We start from the raw sequence: 26,144 nt of genomic DNA on the forward strand, positions 1-26,144 counted from the left end.
ATTGATGATCTTCAACAGGTGGGGTCGTAGCTCCCCCTGGCAGGCTTTAATAAGCCAAGAGGGGCATGGATCCAGAGGACAAGTAGTAGGTCTAACAGCAGCCAGGACCCTGTCGACACTGGCTTCAGAGAGCAGGGAAAACTGGGCCAAACAAGGGCCAGAAGACGGCAAGGGAGCCTCTAGTTCACTGATTGTATTCAACGCAGCAGGAAGGTCTTGGCGGAGCGACGCGACTTTATCTGCAAAAAAGCTCATAAATGCCTCACAGCCAATAGCCAATTGGGAATTTGTAGAACCTGCAGGTAATGAGGTCAAAGTCCGAATTAAACGGAACAGTTGTGCCGGGCGGGAGCTAGCAGATGCGAGAGAAGAGGAGAGGAAAGCTCTCTTCGCCTCTTTCGTCGCCATCTCATAGGCCTTCATAAACGTCCTATAGGATGTTCGCGCAGCAGAATGAGAACAGCGGAAGGATCCCGGTTCATTTCCTCTCCACTCCACGCTTATCTTCCTCGATTCGTATGGAAGGTTGCAATGTCCTTGCAAAAATGTTTTTCAATTTCCTAAAAGAAATTATGAGGGCTTATACGATACAATTATCATTATTGTTATTCTTTGAAATGTGTGTTTCCAAGTCTGCTCAAATAAGATCCCAACTCACCCCTGCTGGATAAACTCCCTTCTGACCTCCTTTACACAGATTTTCATCAGTGCTCCTGTTTTCGTTCCCAATGAAGAAGGGTTTGCATTTGGATTTATATCCCATTTTTTTCTCCTCTAAAGAGACTCAAGGTGACTTACAAGCTCCTTTCCCTTCCTCTCCCCACAACAGACATATTATTAGGTAGGTGGGGCTGAGGGAGTTCCAAAGAACTGTGACTAGCTAGCCCAAGGTGCCACTCAGGTGGAGGGGTAGGGAATCAAACCCGGTTCTCCAGATTAGAATCCACCTGCATTTAGCCACTACACCACACTGCCTCTCAAGAACAATGAACTCACTGACTCTTCACTGGGAAATGCATGGGTGGGCCTTCTTTTTGTTTACGAACCAGTATTTTAGCTGAACGAAGTCTGCTAAATATGCAGAGACGTCTCCATTGGAAGAGTCCTACCAGGGTTCACATTTGGGGTGGTGGAAAGTGCTATCAAGTCACACCCGACTTATGGGAACCTGGTAGGTTTTTCAAGCCCACAGACAGACAGAGATGGCCAGTCATTTCCTGCCATGGCACTGTGACCCCAGACAGACTTCGCTGGCGATCTCCTATTGAAGCATCAATATGGACCAACCCTGCTTAGCTTCGGGGAGCTGAGATTGGGTTAGCCTGAACTGTAGAGATCAGAGATGGAGGTCCTTCTTAGAAGGAAGGACTTCAGCCTTCACCATCTACGAATCCAAAGGAAGGAGAGCCTTACCCAGAGAGGCCACATTCTGATAATTTCCCTCCATGACTTCCTTGTGAAGCCTCCTTTGTTCCGGATCCAGCAGAGCCCACTCCTCCTCAGAGAACTGGACAGACACATCCTCAAAGGTCACCATACTCTGAAAAGAGAAACACACACACACTCCTCTGTCTTCACAGACAAGGTAACAATTTTCCCCTTGTAAGGGCAATCAATAAAGGAGTATAAGAAGATGTTTGGGATTCAAATCTACATCATTTCCATTTTCGATCCATTGAGGAGCACGGATCAACAGATTAGAGAAAGAGACAGAAGGGTCTTTTCCCCAGCCTAGGGAGGGAAGGGAGAGGCTCCCAGGGACAAGATCCAGAGCTCCACATTTACCTGAACAGGTTGCATGAAAGCTGCTGTCTCTCTGCCCCCAAAAGAATGTAGAGCACCACCTGGAATGATGAGAAGGTAAATAGAAGGCATTCTATACTTTCTAAATACATCGCATTTTGGTCCCTTTATGGGGAGGGGAGCGTGTAGTGGTTGAGAGCATGTGCATTCAAATCTGGAGGAACCGGGTTTGATTCCCCGCTCTGCCGCCTGAGCTGTGGAGGCTTATCTGGGAAATTCAGATCAGCCTGTCCTCTCCAACACACGCCAGCTGGGTGACCTTGGGCTAGTCACAGCTTTTCGGAGCTCTCTCAGCCACACCTACCTCACAGGGTGTTTGTTGTGAAGGGGGAAGGGAAAAGAGATTGTCAACCCCTTCGAGTCTCATACAGGAGAGAAAGGGGGAATATCAATCCAACTCTTTTCTTCTTCCCTCCTTTGACTCATGATTGCAACTGTCCTTCAATCCTGATTTTGATAAAAGGAAAGCCTGTAACTTTAAGCAACTGATGCCCTCAGTGGCCTTTGCTGAGCAACCACAGCAGTTTAAGGTTTGGTTCTGACAGTGAAAGCAAAGGGGAGGGGCACAGCCATCAGTAGGCCCATTTTGGGCTTTGAGGGAGGGCACTTTGGGCCAGCAGATTGCCAGCTGCTGGTTGGGAAATGTCTGGAGAGTTTGGGGTCACAGAAGGGTAGGGTTTGGGGTGTGGACCCAGCTGAATATAATGTCAGAATTTATCCTCTTGCAGGGGTGCTGATAGGGATGCCAGCCTCCAGGTGGGACCTGGGGATCACCTGGAATTACAGTTGGCCTCCAGACTACAGCGATCAGTTTCCTTGGAGAAAATGGGTGCTTGGGAGGGTGGATTCTGTGGCATTATGTCATTTTCCTCTCCAGCCCTCACCCTCGCAAGACAATATCCCCAAATCCCCCGGAATTTGCCCTTTTAGTATTTTCATCCAATTATCTTGGAGCACCTGATAATATGAGGAGAGGCTGCAGCATTTGGGACTCTTTAGTTTGGAGAGGAGACGTCTGAGGGGGGATATGATTGAAGTCTATAAAATTATGCATGGGGTAGAAAATGTTGACAGAGAGAAATTTTTCTCTCTTTCTCACAATACTAGAACCAGGGGGCATACATTGAAAATGCTGGGGGGAAGAATTAGGACTAATAAAAGGAAACACTTCTTCACGCAATGTGTGATTGGTGTTTGGAATATGCTGCCACAGGAGGTGGTGATGGCCACTAACCTGGATAGCTTTAAAGGGGGCTTGGACAGATTTATGGAGGAGAAGTCGATCTGTGGTTACCAATCTTGATCCTCCTTGATCTGAGATTGCAAATGCCTTAGCAGCCCAGGTGCTCGGGAGCAGCAGCAACAGCAGCAGAAGGCCATTGCTTTCACATCCTGCATGTGAGCTCCCAAAGGTACCTGGTGGTCCACTGAGAGAAGCAGAGAGCTGGAGTAGATGGACTCTGGTCTGATCCAGCTGGCTTGTTCTCGTGTTCTTATGTTCTTGTAGTGAAATTTAACTGATTCTAGGTTTTCACTGCCCCCAAACAGAATTTGTAAACTGAGAAGCTGGAGTGAGAAGCTGGATCTTTACAACACAGGGCTGGGGCAGGGGTGAGTGGGTTAAAAGCAGCCCACCTGCACCCAAGGGGGACATCCCATGGGAACAGCATCCCTTTCATTCTTACCTGGAAAAGTAGCTCTGTGGGAATGCTCCCCTGTGATCCTTTCCTGCATCTGAAACAGAAGTGGGGATCCCAAAAAGAGGAAGCTGATGAGAAGAGGAAGACAGGCTATGGTGGGTTCCAAATAGGTCGCTGATCCCATGTCAACTGTAGGGGTATCCTTGATCATATCCTATGCCCTCCCCCAATACCTAGGTGAAACTCCCTTACCTGCCACCACCGATTCTTGTCCTCTGCCTGGCTCAGGAGGAAGCCTTCTGCCAGGGCCACTGCCTGGGAACTGGTCTCTGCCCCACATTCCCTGACCCAGTTCCCCATCTCTGGGGGCAGGACGGCCAGGAACTGTTCCAGGACCACCAAGTCCAGCAGCTCCTTCTTGCTGTTCCTTTCTGGCTTCAGCCACTGGCAACAAAGATGGTGGAGTTGGCTGCAAACCTTTCGGGGCCCCTCGGACCTGTGGTAGCAGAACTGCCTGAATTGCTGACACTGCACATCTGGAGGGAGGACGTCATTGTCTCCCAGGCTCTTCTGCGCTCTTCCTTCCCGGAGTTCCCTTCTGCCCCCAGCATCTGTGGCACCACAGCCTTTCCTTGCTTCCGGACCAGCTGAGTCCGGCTCTCCCATCCTCCTCCTTTCTTCTCCAGTCAGCCTCTGCCGGCCAGCTGGCTGTTATAAAGCTGTCGTGAAGTGGGAAGAAGGAATAAGAAGCAGGATAACACCACTTAGTCCTCCTTAAGAGCCGGGTCACCCCAGCCCTGCCACAGAAGACTGCGGAAGATCCACACAGCCGATCTGAGGACCCCCGAGGACGAGTTGGGAGAACTTGGTGGCTGAACAAGGGGGGACCGGAGTGCCCCAGGTGTCTGAGACCACAAGAGGAGAGGCAGATTTCTTGTATGGAAAGATCTTGCATCAGTAAAGGCTGCCCAAATGTGCCAAAAGCCACAGAAAAGAAGGTTTCCTGCCAGGAGTAAAAAAAAAACAGAATTCATCTTTAAGCCCCATGAGAAAACAGAGGGGAACCCTCCAAAAAACGCAACTTTGCAAGGAAAAACCCTGCAGGCCTTTTTGGGAGAAGAAGAAGAAGAAGAGTTGGATTTATATCCCCCCTTTTTCTGCTGTAAGGGGTCTCAAAGGGGCAGCAGTGGCGTAGTAGTTAAGAGTAGGTGCACTCTAATCTGGAGAACCGGGTTTGATTCCCTGCTCTTCCACTTGAGCTGTGGAGGCTTATCTGGGGAACTAGATTAGCCTGTGCACTCCAACACACACCAGCTGGGTGACCTTGGGCTAGTCACAGCTTTTCGGAGCTCTCTCAGCCTCACCCACCTCACAGGGTGTTTGTTGTGAGGGCGGGAGGGAAAGGAGATTGTGAGTTTCCTTACAGGAGAGAAGGGAGGGGGTAATAAATCCAAACTCTTCTTCTTTCCCTCCTCCCCTCACAACAAACACCCTGTGAGGTGGGTGGGACTGCGAGAGCTCCGAAGAACTGTGACTAGCCCAAGGTCACCCAGCTGGTGTGTGTGGGAGTGCACAGGCCAATCTGAATTCCCCAGATAAGCCTCCACAACTCAAGCGGCAGAGCGGGGAATCAAACCCTGTTCCTCCAGATTAGAGTACACCTGCTCTTAGCCACTACGCCAGGGGTGGGCAATTATTTTTTCCATGGGGCCGCATAAGAAACAGAAAATATTGTGGAGGGCCGGGCCAAAAGGCTGAACTCAATTCTGCATAATAGGGGCTGATCAGTGACAGACAGGGGCACAGATCAACTTGGAATCAGTGGCAACAGTTCTGCACACAACACCATTTGGCACACAGAATCACAGGCTTAACCTACCTGCATAGTTGTCCACTGTGACAAGCAAGCAAGTGGGGAGACTTCAGTCCCTTGACCTACTTTTTTCATCGACTGGTGCTTTTGAAAGCCCCGCAGAAGCCAATTGCCTTGGTTGCTGGCTTCTGCGGGGCTTTCAAAGACACCTCGCTCCCCCGCAAGGCGGGGGGCCAGTCAGGGTCATCCGGCGGGCCGGATGTGGCCCGCGGGCCGTGTAATGCCCAGGTCTGCACTACGCCCTGCTTGCCCCACCCCAAAGCCAGGCTGAGAGGGAAGGGCGACAGAGGGAAATGCCCCAAGAGAGGCGGTTTTGCTAGAGGCAGCAGCTGAAGGAGCAGAAGCAGCCAAGAAGAGCAGAGACGCAGCAAGGAGCAGCTGCCAGAGTCGGGGGAGGGGGGAAGCTTTGCAACACGGAGCGCCCCCCCCCCCAGTTCATGATGCTCAGCTGAACTGTGGAGTCTTGTTGGGGGGGGACCTGCAGGGCTTTTTGCAATGCCCCAAATGCAGCCAGCCTCCTACCCGCCCCCCCCCCCCGGGCTACTCCACTCTCAAAGGGAGGGGGAGATTCTGCAAAGCGGATCTCCTTTAATCGCTCACCTATTTGGTTAATATGTTTAAAGGAAATCCACCAGCCTCCCCTCCGCTCAACAGCATCAGCCAACTGCCGGGCTGCAGCTGTGACAGCAGAGCAGGAAGTGACTTTGGAAAGCCACGTGGCTTTCTCAGTCTCTGCCTCTCTAGGAGCGGTCAGTCCTTCCCTTTAACCCTTCGATGGACTGCCTGCACCGGGCAAAATGGAACCACCACCACCCCTTTTCCCCCTTCCAGAGGCTGCACCGGGTTCCCAGCCTCACTCCGGATTCCCTGCAGAGGGGGAAACGGATTCGCCCTCCCCCACTTCTCCATCCCAGCTGAGGGTCCTTCTGGTCCCCCCAAGAGTCTCAGGAGGGGAGGGGGGCAGGCAGCTCAGATGGAGCCTCTGGGGCCAAAAGGATCCCTGTGTTTGTTTTCGGAGCAAATGACCCAGCCTCATTAAAGTGCGGATAAAAGTCTGCACGCTTGCTGGAAATATCCTCCTTGCCAGCTGAGAGAGAGAGAGAGATGGACAATTGTGGAAGGGGGTCCTGGCCCCACGAAGGCCCACCTGGAGGGAGACTGGCAAGGGGTGGCCCCCATCGGGAGGGAAGATCCACCTGCCCTCTGCAGGGCCTTCTTCCCACGTCTTTGCATGGTGGTTGTTTCATTTAAAGGACAAACTAACACAGCTGACCCTTTGCAGGCAGCCACCGTTAGCTAGTTGCAAAGGGCCAGCCGATTGTTCACCAGCAGGGGACAGGTTGACCTTTATGTATTTTAAGAAGGTGCTCAAGTATGGTGTTTGACGTTGGAAGATAATGCCAAAGCAAAGAGTGGGCATCCTTACCCAGCGGGACAACTGGCTATTGTTAGGAGCCAGTGACAAAAATCTAAAAATACGAGCTGAGACCAAAGTGTCAGGGGAAAGCCCGGTTATCTACTCAGTGTTTGAAGCCATAAAGAAAAGATAAAGAAAAGAATGCCCCAGAATGGCAGTGGTAACATATAGCAGGATGGTTACATATATCTTGTAGCACTTACATTGAGCTAGGAATGCATCTCAATCACCTAGATACAATCCCCCTGACAGTTGCTCTTCATCTGAATATCTCTGTGAAATTGTAGCTGTGAGTTTCCCCTGCAATTTGTTTTGCCCTTTTTTCACATGCATTTTGAATCCAACCACCCTTTCTCTCCCCCCCCCCTTCTTTTTAAAACCTTTTTTGGCTTCACTTAGTTAGTATAATCGATTTCTCTGGGATGCTTCTCTTCATCAATTCCCTGAGTGCTTCCATGTGGGTTATAACTTATGTTACTGCTTTAGTACTGCACTGGGAGACTGCTGTCTCAGTGGGCCAGTCTAGATTTTCTCAGGAGGTCCTGAGCAGTGTTGGCTGGTTCCAGAGTACTTTCCAGGGAACTCATGGCCTATGGAACTCTCCCAGCTACTAAAGGCACCATTTCCCCCTTCTTGCCGTCACAGTGCTGTTTCCATCTAGCGTTTTCATCTAGCCAGCCGACCTGACCCTTACTATCATTGGCCTCCCATGGGTGCAGTGTTTCACCATCTATGGTTGGTTTTGCTGTTTTAATTGCTGTATTGTTGGTTATCTTATTATGTACTGGATTTTATGTTTTTGCCACCCTTTGTTACCACCAAAAGTCCATACCTGAGCCAGGTAAAACGTCTTTTTCCGGGCACACCAGGCCATGAAGCTGGCTGTCTTTAACTGTCACCCTTCAAATGTTCATGCAGCCTCTCTCTCTATGGCCTGAGTGGTTGGTATGCCCTTATACTGTTCGTGCAGATGGGCAGAGATGAGCAGTTAAAACAGTAAATAGGTAATACTGTTAGGTAATATGAGTGGAAGTGAAACACATACACACTTTGCCATGTGAGACGTCAGGAGGGGTTCCCCCCCTCACACATATGCAGGTAACTTTCACTCTCTGTGCCTCACCCACTGCTACCACACAATACACATCCAGCTCATCCTCACACAGCTCACTCTGCCCTCCCTCACATCCAACCACCACTCACCCACTTCTTCACCCATATTTGCCACAGCTCTCTTTTATTAAAAGCAAGCTGGAGTTTGCCTTTTTCTTCTAAGAAAATCCGTGGGGTGGGGGCGAACCAACACTACTGGCTTAGCTTCTTTTGCACAAGGCCCTTTAAAAACCCAGAGAGCTGGCCTCGATCTGAGTGCCTCACCACCCTGCCTCTGCTGCCTGACTGGGATAGCCTCCTTGCCCCAGTTCTGCCTTACCCAAGCCAGGACTGGGCGTGTCAACCAGCCTCATGGACAGCGGGATTCGCACTCTGGACAGTTCCGTTGTGGAATGGAAAGGGTTACATTATACTAAAAAACCAAGACACCACCGTATAACAATGTGAATTGAAAAGGGAAAGAGGGATTCCATTTGCCCACCCCAAAAGGTTATGCTGCGGATCATTGGGCCTGCATGGACATCTGTGTGGCTTGCGGACTGTGATGTGAAGGACAATTGCCACAGCAATGCGTGGCTAGGCCCCGCCAGTACAGCTATAAAAATGCCAAGACACAAAGTTAGGCTAAATTATATATACATACCTTCCAGAGACCTATTTTAATATCCAGATGTTAATTAAAAGTCTGGCCCCATATCTCTCCCATCCCGATCTGGTCACTGTGATCCATGCCATGGTCACCTCTAGGTTAGATTACTGTAACTCGCTCTACGCGGGCTTACCTTAGGCCATGATCCGGAAATTGAAACTTGTGCAAAATGCGGCAGCCAGGCTCCTTTTGGGGACAGCTTTTAGGGACCGGATTACGCCGGTCCTGTATCAACTGCACTGGCTGCCGATCGAGTACCAGGACATGTTCAAAGTTTTGGTTTTGACCTTTAAAGCCATTCGCGGCCTCCGACCTGCATACCTGAGGGACCGTCTCTCCCTGTATTGCCCTGCCAGGCCCCTCCGCTCCTCAGAGGCGGACCTGTTGGTGATCCCCGGCCCCAAAGTGATCCGACTGGCCTCTACAAGGGCCAGGGCTTTTACAGCCCTGATCTCTACTTGGTGGAACAGGCTCCCAGGTGAGATCAGGGCCCTGCGGGACATGCAGAGTTTCTGCAGGGCCTGCAAGACGGACCTGTTCCTCCAGGCATTTGGCCAGCCGGGGTAACATCGAATTTCACTACAAATTAACATCTGGCCTCCCGTGGGCCCAAGGAAGAGAAGGGGGGGATTTCTGACGCCTTGATTTCTGACACCTTGAAATCTCCCAATCATAACTTTAGAAGGAAGCCACTGTATTCCATGCAGGTCGGGTTCCCTTGTATTGGTATACTGAAAGACAAATCTGTCTATCAGACAGTCTAAGGTTGCTGATTTGGGAGTTTGGAGTAGAAGTCACTTTTCCCTGTGGGTAAGTCATTGTTGCCTGGTTATCTTTTGCAGAAAGGAGTGCACGGTTCAGCTTGCAGTAACATCCTTCATCTCGTTTCTCTGGTTCACTAGAGCCATTTGGGATTTGCTTTCTACATCTTGTATTCGCCCCCTTAATTAAGTCCGTCAATGAGTCCACTCTGTTGTTGAGGTGGTTTAGGCGCTTAAATATTTCCTGGAGGGAAACTGCTATCAAATTGCAAAGCATTAAAGGGTCTGTTGTGCTGTCAGGTAATTTCTCTGATGGTTCTCCACTATCAAAAGAGGGAGGGGTAGGAGCAATATTTTCTGTTACATTTTCCCCTTCCTCCTCAAGCATATCGGTTTGACACTAGCACATTAAACTCGTTACTTGGAGCAGTTCTTACATTCCTAGACGCGTAATAGTCATTTATCTTAAGTTGTTTACTGACCGGCGGAGAACAGCTGTCTTCAATCTCTCGCCGCCTCTTGCCGGGAGTCATTTGCAGTTTCTTCCAGCGCCTACTGATAGTTTGTGACTATGCTTCATACCCTAACACGGTTCTGTTCACTCAGCTTGGGAGTGAGCCCGAAATTTCAAAATAATCTTTACAATAGTCTTTAAAACCGTGGACTTGGCTTAGGAATTGTGCCAGGGCGTTCATAGCTGCCTGGTCTGGTGAATTACCAGAACTGGAAACTGGGTGGGCACCTTAATTTAATTGATTAGTTAAAACTTCCCCTTAATGCTTTGGGGATTCCAAAGCCCTAAGGCTTGGGGATTCTAAAACCAAAACAACAACGAAACCCAATAAAACAATAAAACAGTAAAACAATTTACTAGCAGTTACTAAATTTTTTTAAACTTTTTTAAAAAAAAGTTGAACAGACTCTAGTTACCCTAATAAAAGGACACTTGTGTCAAGCCCAGCAATAGTGTTGAGACCAAATAATACACTAAAACCTAGAATTAAATTAAAGCCAATAGTAGCTAGAAGATAATAGGTTTAAAAGTTTTTAAAAGACTCAAGTAACACAGAGCCCAGTCAAATGAGTGCAACTGGCATATCGCCAGCATTAAGCAAGAATGATAAAACAATTTTAGATTAAAAGGAAGTGCTAGTAGATAAAAAGTGAGTGAGGTAAAAGAACTTTTAAAAACTTATCGTAGAAATGCGGAGGAGCTCATCAGGGAGTGACTGCACGGAACGGCAGCCGGACAACTTTAGAAGGAAAGGCATTTACTCTGGCAAGCATAAATGCTCTGCGATGAGATGGACTGTCGAGGCTAAAGAAGTATTGTGCCATCTTTCCATGTAAGGTGCGTAAGTTTAACGAGTCTGGGGAACATACTGCAGGTTGTACTGGATGAAGGGATTGGAATTCCATATCAATCAGTTTTTGACTGAGCAGCCTAAATATGTACTCCTCGTTTAAAGGTTCAAAAAATTGCAGAGAGAAACCTAGAGTTTTTATGTTGGATTCAATATTGGATAACTAGGACATGCTTAGTTCAGACTTAAAGTAGAATAATGAATTTTCCTTTACCCTGAAAAATATTTTTAACCAAAATTTTAAAAGCATGATCCAAGCTTTTGTTTCAATAGAGTGTAGGCCCAGTTCTGCATAGATTACCCTATTTGGGATTCATTTTGGGACTTCCAGGATTTTCCAATAAAAGGAGGACTGTATTTTCTCAATGTTAGAGTCAAACTCCTGGAGCCAAAGTTGCAAACAAACTATACAACAGAGAAGATATTTTTGCTTCAAATATTCTTACCACTGCTGGAACAATTTGGTTGCCTTTGGTATAAAAGAATTGCGTAGTTAAAGAAGCTGAACAGCTAGAAGTTCTAGTTAATTTTGCTTTTTGTTTAGACCATCGTAAATTATGCTGAAAAACAATAACAAAATAATTGAATTCCTTACCTTGTGTGAGAGAATTATTACCAATGGCACAGTTTTGTGGATTCCATCTTTTTGAGAAGACTAAAATTTTTGATTTAGCATAGTTGATGACCACAAGGAAGTAGGTAAGGGGGGGTGTTTCTCGGGTTCAACCCCCCCCCCTTCAGGTCCGAAGCTCCACCCCTCCGTTTGTGGGTTTTAAAAACATTTTACTGTTTTTTGTTTTTGGCCTGAAGGGGGCGCATTGTTTGGGCTAGCAGCACCAAACTTTCAGGGATTGTTTGGGGGACTCTCCTGATGATACTACCCTGGTTTGGTGAGGTTTGGTTCAGGAGGTCCAAAGTTATGCACTCCCAAAAGGGGTGCCCCCATCCTCCATTGTTTCCAATGGGAGCTAATAGAAGATGAGGGCTACACCTTTGAGGGTCCATAACTTTGGACGCCCTGAACCAAACTTCACCAAACATGGGAGGTATCATCAGGAGAGTCGCTTACTGACACCATCCAGGTTTTGTGAAGTTTGGTCCAGAAGGTCCAAAGCTATGGACTCCCAAAGGGGGTGGCCCCATCCTCCATTGTTTCCAATGGGAGCTAATAGAAGATGGGGGCTACATCTTTGAGGGTCCATAACTTTGGACCCCCTGGACCAAACTTCACAAAACCTGGGTGGTATCATTAGGAGAGTATCCTAAAGATATCCTGAAAGTTTGGTGCTTCTAGCTTAACCATTGCACCCCTGACAGCAGGCACCCCCCAAATTTCCCCAGATTCTCCTTTTAAATCCACCCCCTTCGGCATGGATTTAAAGGGAGAATCTGAGGAATATCAGTTTAGAAGACGAAGAAGAGTTTAGATTTATATCCCCCTTTATCTCCTGCTTAGGAGATTCAAAGGAAACTTACAAGCTCCTTGCCCTTCCTCCCTCACAACAAGCACCCTGTGAAGTGGGTGGGGCTGAGAGAGCTCCGAAAAGCTGTGACTAGCCCAAGGTCACCCAGCTGGCGTGTGTGGGAGTGCACAGGCTAATCTGAATTCCCCAGATAAACCTCCACAGCTCAAGTGGCAGAGCAGGGAATCAAACCCGGTTCCTCCAGATTAGAATTCACCTGCTCTTAACCACTACGCCACATTGAAAGTGATGCTGTTTCAGGGTGGGGGATAATCCACCCCCAAACAGCATCACTTTCAATGTTGTTTAACTAGCAGCCCCAGATTCTCCAAGGTGGGTTTAAAAGGAGAATTTGGGCTCTCTAGTTTAAACACCATTGAAAGTGATGCTGTTTGGGGGTGGATTCCAGCATCACAGCAGCTGCCCGGGGGGAGGGGCAAAACTCAGATTTTGCACCAGGCTCCATTTTCCCTCTATGCCTCTGCCCAGAAGGGAGGGCAGAAGGAACTACCGGCTGGGAACCCAGCTGGTAGGGGGCAGGGGAGGGCAGGGCAGGGGAGTCTGCTGTCCCCAGCCTCAGAGAGCTGCTTTTATAAGCGCTAGGCCAGGGGCGGGGCTTGGGGAGGCATGGCCATGCCCTAGGGGTGGGTGAAGGTGTGGCCCCACCCCTGAACCCCCCCATAAAAAAGCTATACCTACGTCCCTGGATGACCAAATTATTTTTTTGACAATAGTCTACTCTTGAAACAATAAATCTTGCAAAACCTCGTTTATCGAAGACATAAACACCCTGGGGGCTCTGGATAACCCGAATGGCATTCATACTGGCCATATTGGGTGTTAAATGCTGTTAAATGTTCAAAACCTTCAGCAATTCAAACCCGGTAATAAGCTTTCCTTAAATCCAATTTTGTAAACATTTTGTCCGAACCCAGGGCAGCCAGAAGGTCTTTAATCAAAGACAATGGATATTTGTTAGAGGTACAAACAGCATTAAGGCTTCGATAGTCCATGCATAAGTGGAGGGTTCCATCTTTCTTTTTTACGAAAAGTACTGGGGCTGCATAGGTGCTTTTGGTAGCTTTTCGAATGAAACCCTGCTGGAGGTTTTTATCAAGGAAGTCTCTGAGAGCTTCATCTTCCAGCAGACTCATGCGGTATAAACCTCCCTTGGGCAGTTTAGCCCCTGGAAGAAGTTCAATTTTACAATCGGTAGCCCGATGAGGAGGTAATGAATTGCATTTAGTTTCCTCAAACATGCGATGAAAGGCTTGGTAGTGGGCAGGGATATCAGACCCCTCAGCAGTACAAACAGTGGTTGGAACCTCCAACATGGGATCTGGAGGGGTGTTGTGCATGTGATTGCCACATGGAGGATCAGTAAAGCATACTAAACATTCTGCCCACCGGATAGTGGGGTTGTAATCCTCTAGCCAGGACATGCCAAATACAATTGGATGCTTGGCTGTTGGAGCCAAAATGAAACTACGGCGTTCCCAATGTTCAGCACAAAGCAGTAGAACTTTTTCGGTTTTGAAACAGGCTGGCGCCCCCCCCCCCATGGGCTTCCATCTATTTGAGTGAAAGGGATGGGTTTTTGTAAGGGGGTGGCTAGTTACCCCAATTCTTCCGCTACCAAAGGCCCAATTAAGCACTGTGAACACCCAGAGTCCACCAAAGCGTGAGCAATAATCCAAGTGTTTTTAGCTGGGTTAGATAGGGTTGTAGTAAGAATAATAGGCCTGCCACCTTCAGTCACCCGTTCTGGAGGAGGGTTGGTGGAGATGGTGGTTGGCGTTACTGTAAATCTGACTTCAGAGCCTTCGCCTTCCAAGTTGGCAAATCCCGGATCAGAGGCAAGAGCGGTTTTTGGCTGCCGCGCTTCGGTTTGGGAGGTTTAGCGGTGGCTGGTTTGGGCGTTAATTTGGGTGCGGGAGCTGGAGTTGTTTTGGCCAGGCAGTTAGCGGCCATGTGGCCAGGACCCCCGCAATAGAGACATAATCCTAGGCGTCTTCTACGATCGGAGACGGTTTCCGTAGTGGTCTGCACTTCCTTGGGAGGAGGTTTGCGGAAGGCAGTCGGAGGTGGAGGGTGGCGTGGCGGGGGTCCCTTGGGCTCAATAGATTTCAGACGTCCCAGGCGTGCCGCGATGCCTCCAGCGACAGTGATCCGTTCAGCGAGGGTTTGAGGTTTATTATTCATAATAACCCATTTGCAAATCTCAGGGCTCAAGGCATCATGAAAGAGTTCTGCAAACATTTGATCCAGCCAATCATTAATTTTACTGGCTAATACTCAAAACTGGTTGGAAAATTCCACAAATGACTTGTTGCCTTGTTTAAGAAGCTTTATTTATTTATTTATTTATTTATTGATTGATTGATTGATTGATTGATTGATTGATTGATTGATTGATTGCATTTGTATACCGCCCTTCCCGAAGGCTCAGGGCGGTTTCCAACAACATAAAAATTTAAAACATCATATATATAAATTAATTAAAATACATAAAATATTAAACTAGAGATGGCTTCAGCTATTCTATTCCCCCTTTTATGAACCCACGGGAGGCCAGATGTTTACTTATTATTGCGGTTGATATCATCCCGGCTGGCCAAACGCCTGGCGGAACAGGTCCGTTTTACAGGCCCTGCAGAAACTTTGTAAATCCCGCAGGGCCCTGATCTCACCTGGAAGCCTGTTCCACCAGGTAGGGGCCAGAGCCGTAAAAGCCCTGGCCCTTGTAGAGGCCAGCCGGATCGCCTTGGGGCCAGGGATCACCAGTAGGTCTGCCTCCGATGAACGGAGGGGCCTAGAAGGGCGATATAGGGAGAGACGGTCCCTTAGATATGCAGGGCCAAGGCCGCGAATGGCTTTAAAGGTCAAAACCAAAACTTTAAACATGACCCGGTACTCGATCGGCAGCCAGTGCAGTTGGTATAGGACCGGAGTAATCCGGTCCCTTGCTGTTGCTCCGGAAAGGGCTGTTGCTCCGGAAATGTCCCGTTTGGCTTGTGGTCCGGCATGTAGGTCTTCAAAGCGGGCTCGAAGAGCATACAATAAATTCTGTAGGGATTCCAATTCACCTGTATTACGATTATAAAGTTCTACATACCATTCTGCTGCGGCTTCATCCAAGGTAGAGCCTATGTCCCTGATTTTTTCTCTTTCGGTGCGATACATTGCATTATAATCTTGCATGTGGGCATCTACCTGGATAAGAAAGTAGGGTAGTTTTGCTGGGGGTCAAAGAAGGCAAGAATCTTGGGTCTATTAATACCGGGAAAAGCCAAAGGAACTTTGGCCTGAAACATCGGTTGTGAACCTGGGACCATTTGGGGAACATAACCAGTCGAAGCTCTTGGATCGGGCCGCCTAACTCGATGCAAGACTTGTGGTGGATTACGTAATTGTTGGTCTGCATGGTGTTGGGCTTCTCTAGCGTCTAGGGCCTGTTGCGCTTCATGGATTCATGCCTCATGGGCTGCTGATTGGGTGTGTTGGTACTCATGGGCAGCTTGAGTATGTCGGTGTTCCAATTCCTGGGCAGCATCTTGGGCTCGCTGTCGTTCTTGTTCACGGGCTGCCTGGGTTCATAGATGATCGTATTCCTGTTCAGCTGCCCTTGCTGCTCGAGTACGTTGGAGCTCCAATTCCTGTTCGGCTGCCCTTGCTGCTTGAGCGCATTGGTGCTCTAATTCTTGCTTGGCTGCCTGTGCTGCTTGAGTGCGTTGGAACTCTACTTCTTGCTCGGTGGCCCCAGCTACCTGAGCCTGTTGGAGTTCATGGTTGAATATAGCATCTCTCCAGGTTTGTATATGTAACCAATCCTGCTACAATAGGGCGGCTTTGGCTTCCTGGGCTCACTGAGCCGCCAGGGCCATTTCTGCTTCCTGGCGAGCTTCCTCAAGCCGTTGCATCTCAAGAATTCATTGAGTCTCATGCATCCCTTCTCCGGAGCTCAGTCCCACGCCAACGAGGCCCTGCTCCGCACGGGCACACTCCAGTGCCCATTCTTCATTTTGGGCAGCCTGGTCCTTCATGTCCCAGGCCAGTTGGTTCCTGAGATGGGCTTCCAACTCCGCCTCAGCTTGCATAGCCCATAACTCCATTCTGTTGAGCTGTTCTTGCATTCCCTGGAGCAGCAAGGCTGATTCTTCCTGCTCAGCCAAGAGTAAGGAACGGTTAGGATCTTTGGGGTGATCTTTGGGCTCCAGTGCTTTGGCTCCAGTGTTTGGTGATGCTGAAGGGCCAGGGTATCTTCAAATTGGTGGTCTATGAAACGCTCCATGGATGCACGCGTGGAGCCATGGATTGTTGATAATTCCTCAGAGACGAAGCGAATTCCCGAAGGTTTGTAATCCACACGACTTTGAGTCATGATATGTTGGGTCAGTGCAGGTGTAACCCCTATGTTCAGAATGGGTTGACCCAGAAAGGGGTGGAGACTCAAAGCAGCAGGAGGCTGTACAGACTCATGAAGTTGGACGAAGCAAGGCTACCAGCAAGGGACCTTGATTTATTTCTTTATAAGCTCTTAACACCTTGTTTAAGGTAACTGCAAAGTTGTAGGGAACTAATGGGAAGGGAGTTGTTTATTTTTGCTGTATTTGCTGGAAAATGTTAGCATTTATTGTTTCAGGGCTTTCTGTGTATGTAGTTGATGGGAGTTCTTTTGGGGACCTTCATCATCTTGAATCCAGTTCACCAAGCCTCTGAAGTCTTCATAAGCCAATCACCAGAAGGAAGAATTGGCATTACAAGACTGTAAACAGAAGGACTTGAAATGCAACTTAACAGGACTGTGAAGTGTAAATGTTAAATGTTAATGTTTAATAAGTGTTATTTGTTAAGAAAAGTAAACAATTTTGTTTTAAATTTATTTGTTGCAACTCCTTCCAAGTTCTGCCCCACAGAACCCACAGTTAGAGGTTACACAGGCGCTTTATCCATGGCTGAACCCCCACCGGGATCCAGCAACTTATGGTCCATGGGCAAACTGACCGTCAATAGATTTTTGTAACCCACAGGAGTATCCAAGGAGGAGGGTAGGTTCTGTTGATTTCCAATGAAAGTTCCTATCCCTACCGCCACCTGCGTGGTTTCACTGAAGTCCAAGGTGCAGGGGCTTTGGGGAACAGTAGAGTCCAGCAAGGAAGAAGCTTCATTGTAGGGGATAATGGAGTCTCTTCTGTAACTGTCCCGAGGGGCTCCTGCTCCTGTTCACCCTCCTGCTCCATCCCAGACATGGAAACTGGTATTTCAAGAGATTGAACCATCAAAAAGCCACTATCAGAGACTTTGATGTATTAGAGACTTCTCTTAATGTAAGGAACCATTTGAGTCCAGACAAAGTAACTTTGAATCAAAAGTTCTTTATTGGCAGGCTAAGCCGGTACACAAACCAGGGTAAAGACAAGTCTGAAGACAGACAAGCAGATAGCAACAGACATTCCCCACACCCCCTCCCATCAAACGAGCAAGGACGGCAACTTTTCCCAGTAACTGTTTGTCAGGGGGCCTGTTAGATCTGGGGATTTGCTTATGCTGCTTTCTGTATGATGGGGGGTGGGGGGGTGGAATGGGTTAATGTACTACTGTCTGCTTTTCGACTGTTTCCTGTGTGTGATTTTACATTCCAGGTGCTGACCAAGGTCAGTGGCCGGGCATCTTCACTGTTATCTTTCTTACAGTTACTTTTGGGCGCGCTTTCCCAGGATGGGGGGTGAAAGCCATTTTAATTACGGGATTTTGCGTGGGCAAAGTCAGTTCTGGCTTTGTCCAGGGAAGATCCACATCTCTGAATAAACTACTGTTCTATACATGAGTTTGTTTCAGTTTTTGGGGATTCTGACACTGTTCACAGGCTATTTCTGGGCTAGGCGCCAGGGAAGATAAACACCTGGCTTCAAAGAAAAACAACAAGCGTCTGAAGGTTATGCTCAGAATCATGTCTTGACAGTTGCTACATAATACAATTTAATATTTTAAATAGCCAAACCACCTGAGTTTGGTGAAGTTATGGACTCCCAAAGGGGGTGCCTCCATCCCCCATTGTTTCCAATGGGAGCTAACAGGAGATGGGGGCTACCCCTTTGAGGGTCCATAACTTCAGCCTCCCTGAACCAAATCAGGTGGTAACATCAGGACAGTCTCCGGATGATACCCTGAAATTTCAGTGCTGCCAGCTTTAAAAATGCACCCCCTGCTGGCCAAAACATGAAAAACACAAAAAAACCCCTCCCAAAAGCCAAAATACCTTGCATTCGAATTCGTTTATATTCGGGCAGGACATATTCGGCTGATTTTGGCCCGAATATGCCAAAATTTGCCCATTCAGGCCGAATCTGGTATTTGTTGTACCCGAATCTTCAAGCCTACTTTCTAGCACACAAGAAAAATTCACTTCAAATAAGACTCATTTGAAGTACCTTCATCCATTCCCCTAATCATAGCATTTGCTCTTATAAGAATTGCAAGAGGCTTGAAGGCAAAAGAAAATAGCAGTAATATCTCCGTTTTAAACCAAGATAACACCAAGAGCAAATTTGCAGGGCACACTGTACAGTTATGCATGAGGGTATATCTAGCTAAAAAATTCTGTGAAATAGAAGGTTGTCTATTTCAGTTAATGCCATCTTTAAAAAAATTGGTATAAGAAAGTTTCAAATTGGTTGCAGCCTTATTAATAGCACTGTATTATGACCACTGAAGAAGGGACGATACACATATGGTTTTGCTGGTTTTTACAGTGCAACCAATTGAGCAGTTTTGTGTGATTTTTAAATGTATGTCTTTTACATTTTCAGGCTTACATTTTTAACTCCTTTAAAGGGCAACTGCACTTAAGAATAAATTATATTTATAATATTATTTTTAGTCATTGTGGTTCAAACTTCTTGGTTCCTAGCCAGTCACTTTTGGTGTGAGTCCTCTGATGTCTCACTGAATCTTTTTCCACACTATGAGCATTCAAAAGGTCTCTCCTTTGTGTGAGTTCTTTGATGACTTTTAAGACTACTACTCTGACTGAATCTCCTCCCACACTCTGAGCATTCAAAAGGTTTGTCCCCTGTGTGAATTCTTTGATGCCTTTGAAGAGTGCCACTCCGACTGAATTTCTTTCCACACTCTGAGCATTCAAAAGGTCTCTCCTTTGTGTGAGTTCTTTCATGCTGTTGAAGAGCGCCACTCTGAATGAATCTCTTTCCACACTCTGAGCATTCAAAAGGTCTCTCCTTTGTATGAATTCTTTGATGCTGTTGAAGATTTGTACTCTTACTGAATCTCCTCCCACACTCTGAGCATTCAAAAGGTTTCTCCCCTGTGTGGCTTCTTTGATGCTCTAGAAGATTGCTCCTCTGACTGAATCTCTTTCCACACTCTGAGCATTCAAAAGGTCTCTCCCCTGTGTGAGTTCTTTGATGCTGTTGAAGACCACCACTCTGACTGAATCTCTTTCCACACTCTGAGCATTCAAAAGGTCTCTCCTTTGTGTGAGTTCTTTGATGCTGTTGAAGATTTGTACTTTTATTGAATCTCCTCCCACACTCTGAGCATTCAAAAGGTTTCTCCCCTGTGTGGGTTTTTTGATGCTCTAGAAGGTTGCTACTTTGACTGAATCTCTTTCCACACTCTGAGCATTCAAAAGGTCTCTCCTTTATGTGGCTTCTTTGATGCTTTAGAAGCATGTAATGGAAACTGAATCTCTTTCCACACTCTGAGCATTCAGAAGGTTTCTCCTTTGTGTGAATTCTTTGATGCCGTTGAAGATGGCCACTCTGACTGAATCTTTTTCCACACTCTGAACATTCAAAAGGTTTCTCCTTTGTGTGAGTTCTTTGATGCAGTTGAAGATGGCCACTCCGACTGAATCTCTTTCCACACTCTGAGCATTCAAAATTTCTCTCCTTTGTGTGAGTTCTTTGATGCTGTTGAAGGCCACTACTCCAACTGAATCTCTTTCCACACTCTGAGCATTCAAAAGGTCTCTCCTTTGTGTGAATTCTTTGATGCAGTTGAAGAGTGCTACTCCGACTGAATCTCTTTCCACACTTTTGGCATTTAAAAGGTTTCTCCTTTTTGTGAGTTTTTTGATGCTGTTGAAGAGTGCTACTGTGACTGAATCTCTTTCCACACTCTGAGCGTTCAAAAGGTTTTTCTCCTTTGTGGGTTCTTTGGTGCACAAGGAGATGTGATCGGCCACTGAAGAATTTCCCGCACCGAAAGCATTTATGTGCCCTCATTATACTGCGCTTCAGAAGATCTACATTCCCCTCCCTTCTACCAGAGGTCATTCCCCTCTCTGAGCAATTGAATGGTTTCTCTCTTGAATGTATCTTTTGGTGTGGAAAAAGTTCTGAGTTTTGTGAGAAGTCCTTGCCACGGTCTGAGCAGATAGAAGGCTTATCTCTTTTGTGTGTTCTCTGATGCCTAAGGAATTTTAATCTGCAAAGAAAAGTTTTACCGCAATCCAAGCATTGATGGGTTTTCCTTCCACTGTGTATTTCCAAATGGATCTCATATTGGTTTTTATCTGTGAAGGTTGCTCCACACTCCAAGCACTTATATGCTTCCTCCACCATGTGACTCAATTCACAGAAATTCTGCCCATGGTCAAGAATGGGTTTATTTCTTATCTCGACCATGTGACTTTCTTTTTGCCTCTTTGGTCTGCCTTGATTCCTAATGCTGCCTTTCAAATCTTCATCCTTCCCCTTTCCTGGCAATAGCTGATGCAGTTCCTCCTTTCCCACATTCCACTGCTTGTCCCCTGCTGGAATAAAAAGAGAGATCCTGTTAGCATCCACACACGGTGGTCTGATCTTCCCTCAAAATTCCATCCACATGAAAATATTTCACTTACTTTTTCCTGCTATGCACTGAAAGGTACATTAATAGACATTTGAAAGGGACATGAAAGCCCTCTGCATCAGAAAGGTTTGGTATGCAGTCTCACAATTTATACTGCTCCTACCTGAGTGAATTCTTTGATGAGAAGCGAGGACTGATTCCCGACTGAAGGTCCTTCCACGCTTCATGCAATCATATGGTTCCTCTGCTGAGGGGATTTGCTCCTTGGAAATAAGACTGATATTCTCACTGAAGGTCTTTCCAAAGGCCAACCTTTCGTTTTCATTTTCCCTGGAGTGGATTCTCTGGTTAGAATGGAGGTCTTTGTTCCTTCTTGTTTTGCTTGATGTTTCTTCTTCAACTGGGATTTCACAGAAGCTTCCCCCATGGGGTAAAACGGACTTATTCCTTCTGTTGTCTGAATGGCTTCCCTCCTGTCTCTGTGGTCCATCTCCATCTCCAAAGTTTGCTTTGGAGTCTTCATCCTTGGTTTTTTCCACAGAGAACTGCTGAAATCTCCCAACTGTCTCCTCTATGTGTTCTGCTAGAGGAAAGAAAGAGGTCCAGTCAGAACCTATGCAAGAAGCCCAGCTGCACATCAGGTATAGTTCTTTAATGGGTGACCATTTCCTTTACCAGACCTTTTTCCACCTCAACTGAGCTGGTGGTTACACCTTATTCCCAGCCAGACCAGTTTTTACATCCACCCTAGCCCTCCTCAATGCCCCCCCTCCCTGTGCACTTTTAGGGGGGAAAGTGGCAAAGCGTCCTTCCATCACCGTTCACATTTGACTTGTCATGAAGATCTTTTGAGGTGTTGTGGGGATGCTCTCACTAATTGATTATGCAGCTTCACTGTAACTTTTATATGCTAAAATGGGTGGATTCCACTCACTTACTGTGATGAAGTTGTTCTGTAACTGTATCAGGAAAAGTCACACTAGCCTGACAAGAGCTTTGCTCTCCGGATGGAAAACCAAGAGGCTGTGGAAACGACAAGGCTTTTATACTCCTTTTCTCTATTGATGATTGTTTGCAAAGATAGCTTTTGCCCTTTATTGTGATTAGTCACAGAAATAAATAAAGCCTCTGAACGTTTGAATTCCGGTGTTCTTATTAAAAAGACCTTCATCGTTCTTCTAATGTCCAGCTTATGTCAACAAATCTCCCTAGGAATCTGGGTTCTGACCTTTGGGATGAAGGTAGGGTCTGTACACAGGACTACCTTCTCTTTGTGGAAAATGCATAACAAAGGCTTTGCAGAAAGAATTGTGTGTCAGGCCCAGGCTGGTCTGGTGGGGGTGGCGGGCATTTGTGAGAGTTCTGTGTCTCTTTCTTCTCTGCAGGTGTCCGGTTATCAATGCCTCCTGCCTTGGAGTCTGACGTACCAATGGAACTATCTTATCAGAATTGTGAACTGTTCCCAGCTTTGTAATTTTGCTTTGTTGTAGGAGTAGAGTTAGCACCTTTTGGCTTTGGGGGGCGGGGACCAGTGAGGAATACAGGATAGAGGTTTTACGTGGATTTCTTCAGATTTATCTTTGCTCATGTTTACTTTACGGATAGAAATAAAGACTTTAGAACAATTCTATTGTTTCTGCTATTTTCATACCCGAAGTCTGACATTAAGACAAATCTCACCACCGCTCACACCAGGCTTCATGTCCACCATGGATGGAGATACAGGCGGGCAACTTCCTGGGGAAGAGCGGCTGGCAGCAAAGAACTGCCACCCATCCAACCCAACAACATGGTCCTTGGATTCCACCAAAATATTTTTAAGCTTCTCCCCGAAGAGTTTGTTGCCCTGAAATGTAAATGCTGTGACCATAGCCTTGGCCTTCCAATCATTCTGCCAGGCCCTTAACCATAAAAGTCTCCTATTAGCAACCAAGGACGTCATGGCCCTAGTGTCAGGATCTGTGTCTTGCTTTTGCTCTGTCCTTGGAATGCCCAAGTAGTTTCGTGCCCAAAGTGTTGGCGAAATGCCCAGACACTTGGCTAAGCAAACATGCTTCTATCTCTGGGGAAAGTTTCCTGGGGAGTTTTACTAGAGCTTTCGTTATCTTCTGATGGGGGGGGAAGAAGAATATTGGATCTTTTATGTTACTGTTTGAACTCTGAGAAGTCAGAGTTCGCTTGTGCTGTCTTGAGCCTTGTTCTGCCAGCTATTGTATGTACCTTTAAGTTGCTACTTTTATCAATAAAGAGACTCTTTATGGTTACATCATTCTGGTCGGGATCTGGTCGTTATACCTAGCTGAAAAGGTAAGAGTATCCAGGGTTACGTCAGCTCCAAAGGAGGCCGCCTTCAAAATCCTATTCATCCCTTTTGTCATCCTAGTCTCAGTACTGGGGAGAAGCTCCAAGAATGTTCTGGTCCAGACCATAAAAGCTCTGGCCATAATGGAGGCTATGGCTGAGGATTTAATTGCCATGGCCATAGCCTCATGGGAACGCCTGCAGAACTGGTCGGCTTTTTTATCCAATGCCTCCTTGATCTGTTCGTGGCCGTCCTTAGAAACCAGGCCGGTCGATTGATGAGCCGCCACCAGAGCATCTATATGAGAAACTTGAAGTATGTCATTGGTGCAGCATACAGCTTACAAAGAAAACTGGGATACTGCCTGCTTGCAATGGCCTTATCCCATTCCTTAGTAACTTGAGTTTAAAAAAACTCTGGAAAAGGGAAAACTTTTCTGGCATGGGCTTGGATGGGAAGAACTCCACATCCCCTTTATTTAAGGACTTAGGCTTTTGTTTAGGTCATTCCTCCCCACCCTCCGCCACATTAGGGTGGATGGCTGCTACAGATTTTGCAAGAAGAAAAGGACCTAGAGGCCTGCTCCGGGATCTGTATGTCCTCCGGCTCTTCCTCCCCGGAAGAGAATTCCCCCTCTTCCCTCTCGGCATAATCAGACTCAGACGAGTCAGAGGAAATGCGTTCTGGGCTGATTCTGGGTCTCTTCAAGGCTGCTTTTCTTTTCCAGCCCGAGAAGCCCCTTTTCATAGATCTGGGAAGTGAGTAGTGGGTAGGAGGAGGCTCACTAGCGAACTGAGAGGATTCCTGTTGTTGGTCAGCCCTCAGGTGTGCTCCAAAACGGGCCAGAATATCCTCTCTCAAGCTGCCCTTTCTGACTGGAACCCTGCTCTAATGAACTATCACATACAAGCTACAGGGGTCAGTGCTATCAGTCACAGACCAGGAAAGGGATTTGGGCATCTTAGTTGATAGTTCCATGGGAATGTCAACTCAATGCATGGCAGCTGTGAAAAAGGCAAACTCTATGCTGGGGATCATTAGGAAAGGAATTGAGAATAAAACTGCAAGGATTGTCATGCCCTTATATAAAGCAGTGGTGCGACCGCACTTGGAGTACTGTGTTCAGTTCTGGTCACCACATCTCAAAAAGGATATCGAAGAGATAGAAAAAGTGCAGAGAAGGGCAACGAGGATGATTGAAGGATTGGAGCACCTTCCTTATGAGGAGAGGCTGCAGCGTTTGGGACTCTTTCGTTTGGAGAGGAGGCGTCTGAGGGGGGATAGAATTGAAGTCTATAAAATTATGCATGGGGTAGAAAATGTTGACAGAGAGAAATTTTTCTCTCTTTCTCACAATACTAGAACCAGGGGGCATTCATTGAAAATGCTGGGGGGAAGAATTAGGACTAATAGAAGGAAACACTTCTTCATACAACGTGTGATTGGTGTTTGGAATATGCTGCCACAGGAGGTGGTGATGGCCACTCACCTGGATAGCTTTAAAAGGGGCTTGGACAGATTGAAGGAGGAGAAGTCGATCTATGGCTCCCAATCTTGATCCTCCTTGATCTCAGATTGCAAATGCCTTAGCAGACCAGGTGCTCAGGAGCAGCAGCAGCAGAAGGCCATTGCTTTCACATCCTACATGTGAGCTCCCAAAGGCACCTGGTGGGCCACTGCGAGTAGCAGAGAGCTGGACTAGATGGACTCTGGTCTGATCCAGCTGGCTTGTTCTTATGTTCTTAACTCTGCCAGCTCTGCCTTCAGATCATCTTTTTCCCTTGAAAAAGGGAAAAAGGGAACTGGACTCCTCCACACCTTTTACGGTCTGGGACAACACGATTTCCTCCTCTGGGGCTGCTTCCAGGCCCTCCTGGCTCTAGAGAGGAGCCCCGGGCAGCGTTTGTATCTCTGGTGCCAAAGCACAATTTCCCGTGCTGTCGGTGGCCACCTTGGAAGCACCTTCCTTCTTTGGACCAAAACCACGGTGCTGAGGGCTTGCTCCTCTGTGGGAACGGAAAGCCCTGTTTTCAGCTGGCCCAACCGTTCCAGCTGGTCCTGAACTCATGTTGAATTCTTCTCCTTGGAAGAGAGAAAAACTGCCAGGCTTTGCATGCTCTCTGTCGCTGCAGTGGAGGGGGGGGGGCAGCTGAGAGGAGGGATAGTTGCTATGGATTTCAAGACTAATAGTGCCAAAGGCACTAAAGTCATTACCGCCCGAGGTCCACAAAGAGGTCCGTGGTCCTCTCCCAGCCCAAGACAATTAAGAGAACAAAAGGTTTAGAGAACAGGATAGAGAACAGGCAACTGCAGTCATCTGCTCTCCCTCGAGGCAGGAAGGAAACTAGAGCTCAGGGGGGCTGTCCATGTGCAAGAGGGAAGCTGTCAATCAATTTAAGATTCCTGCCTCCCTGACTGGGCACAAGGACAGAACCCAGAAGTTTTCTTCCGCAATGGAGAAGGACTTAATCTAGCGAACTCAACATTTGAAACCCCCAGGGTTTTTGGAAGAGGCACCCAACATAAAGAGTGCAGGTAAGTCCCAAAGGCACCTAGATGATGGTTGTAGGGAAGGGCCTTGGACCTCCTCTACCTTGGCTTTTGCTAAGTAACTCCCCCTAACATTCCCTGGAGTATCCCTCATTTATGAATACAGCAGGAGGAAGGAGCTTCAGAGCATCCCAGATTTTAGGATCCTTGTGTTCTCTTCTGTGATGGAATAGTACTGTAAAACTAGCAAAGTCACATATGACTGTGAAAAGCATCTTTGCCTTTTGATCTCCTGGAGGGAGGACAAGAAACTATGCAGAGGTGCTAGGATGAAACTTCAAAGGCCTAAGTTACCTCATGGCCTGAACAGAGTTTTCCTGAGAAGGGGAAAACAAAGGGTTTGGAATTCCATCTTGAGACGTGGTCAGAGAAGCATCTCTGGGCCATGGGCTCGC

At 47.3% G+C, this 26,144-nt stretch overlaps 2 protein-coding genes across 2 annotated transcripts in view; both read right to left on the reverse strand.

The window, feature by feature from the left end:
* Positions 1-269: 269 nt before the first annotated feature.
* LOC125428844 (putative zinc finger protein 75C) lies at positions 270-6,094 on the reverse strand. The gene is made up of 6 exons (XM_048489546.1): positions 5,917-6,094; positions 3,696-4,446; positions 3,489-3,537; positions 1,786-1,844; positions 1,414-1,540; positions 270-772 (listed from the first exon to the last, which is right to left on the reverse strand). Exons 2-6 carry the CDS (start codon positions 4,107-4,109, stop codon positions 753-755), a joined length of 669 nt encoding a protein of 222 aa, XP_048345503.1. The 5' UTR covers positions 4,110-4,446; positions 5,917-6,094; the 3' UTR covers positions 270-752.
* Positions 6,095-18,320: 12,226 nt separating this feature from the next.
* Positions 18,321-26,144, reverse strand: part of LOC125428554 (zinc finger protein 420-like) — a 577,239-nt gene continuing 569,415 nt past the window's right edge. The window contains 2 exon segments of the mRNA XM_048488860.1: positions 18,321-20,859; positions 21,061-21,480. Coding sequence (XP_048344817.1) covers positions 18,998-20,859; positions 21,061-21,480 — 2,282 coding nt within the window. The 3' untranslated portion in view covers positions 18,321-18,997.

Source organism: Sphaerodactylus townsendi, linkage group LG03 (assembly GCF_021028975.2).
Source record: "Sphaerodactylus townsendi isolate TG3544 linkage group LG03, MPM_Stown_v2.3, whole genome shotgun sequence".
In the NCBI taxonomy this organism is placed as follows: Eukaryota; Metazoa; Chordata; class Lepidosauria; order Squamata; family Sphaerodactylidae; genus Sphaerodactylus; species Sphaerodactylus townsendi.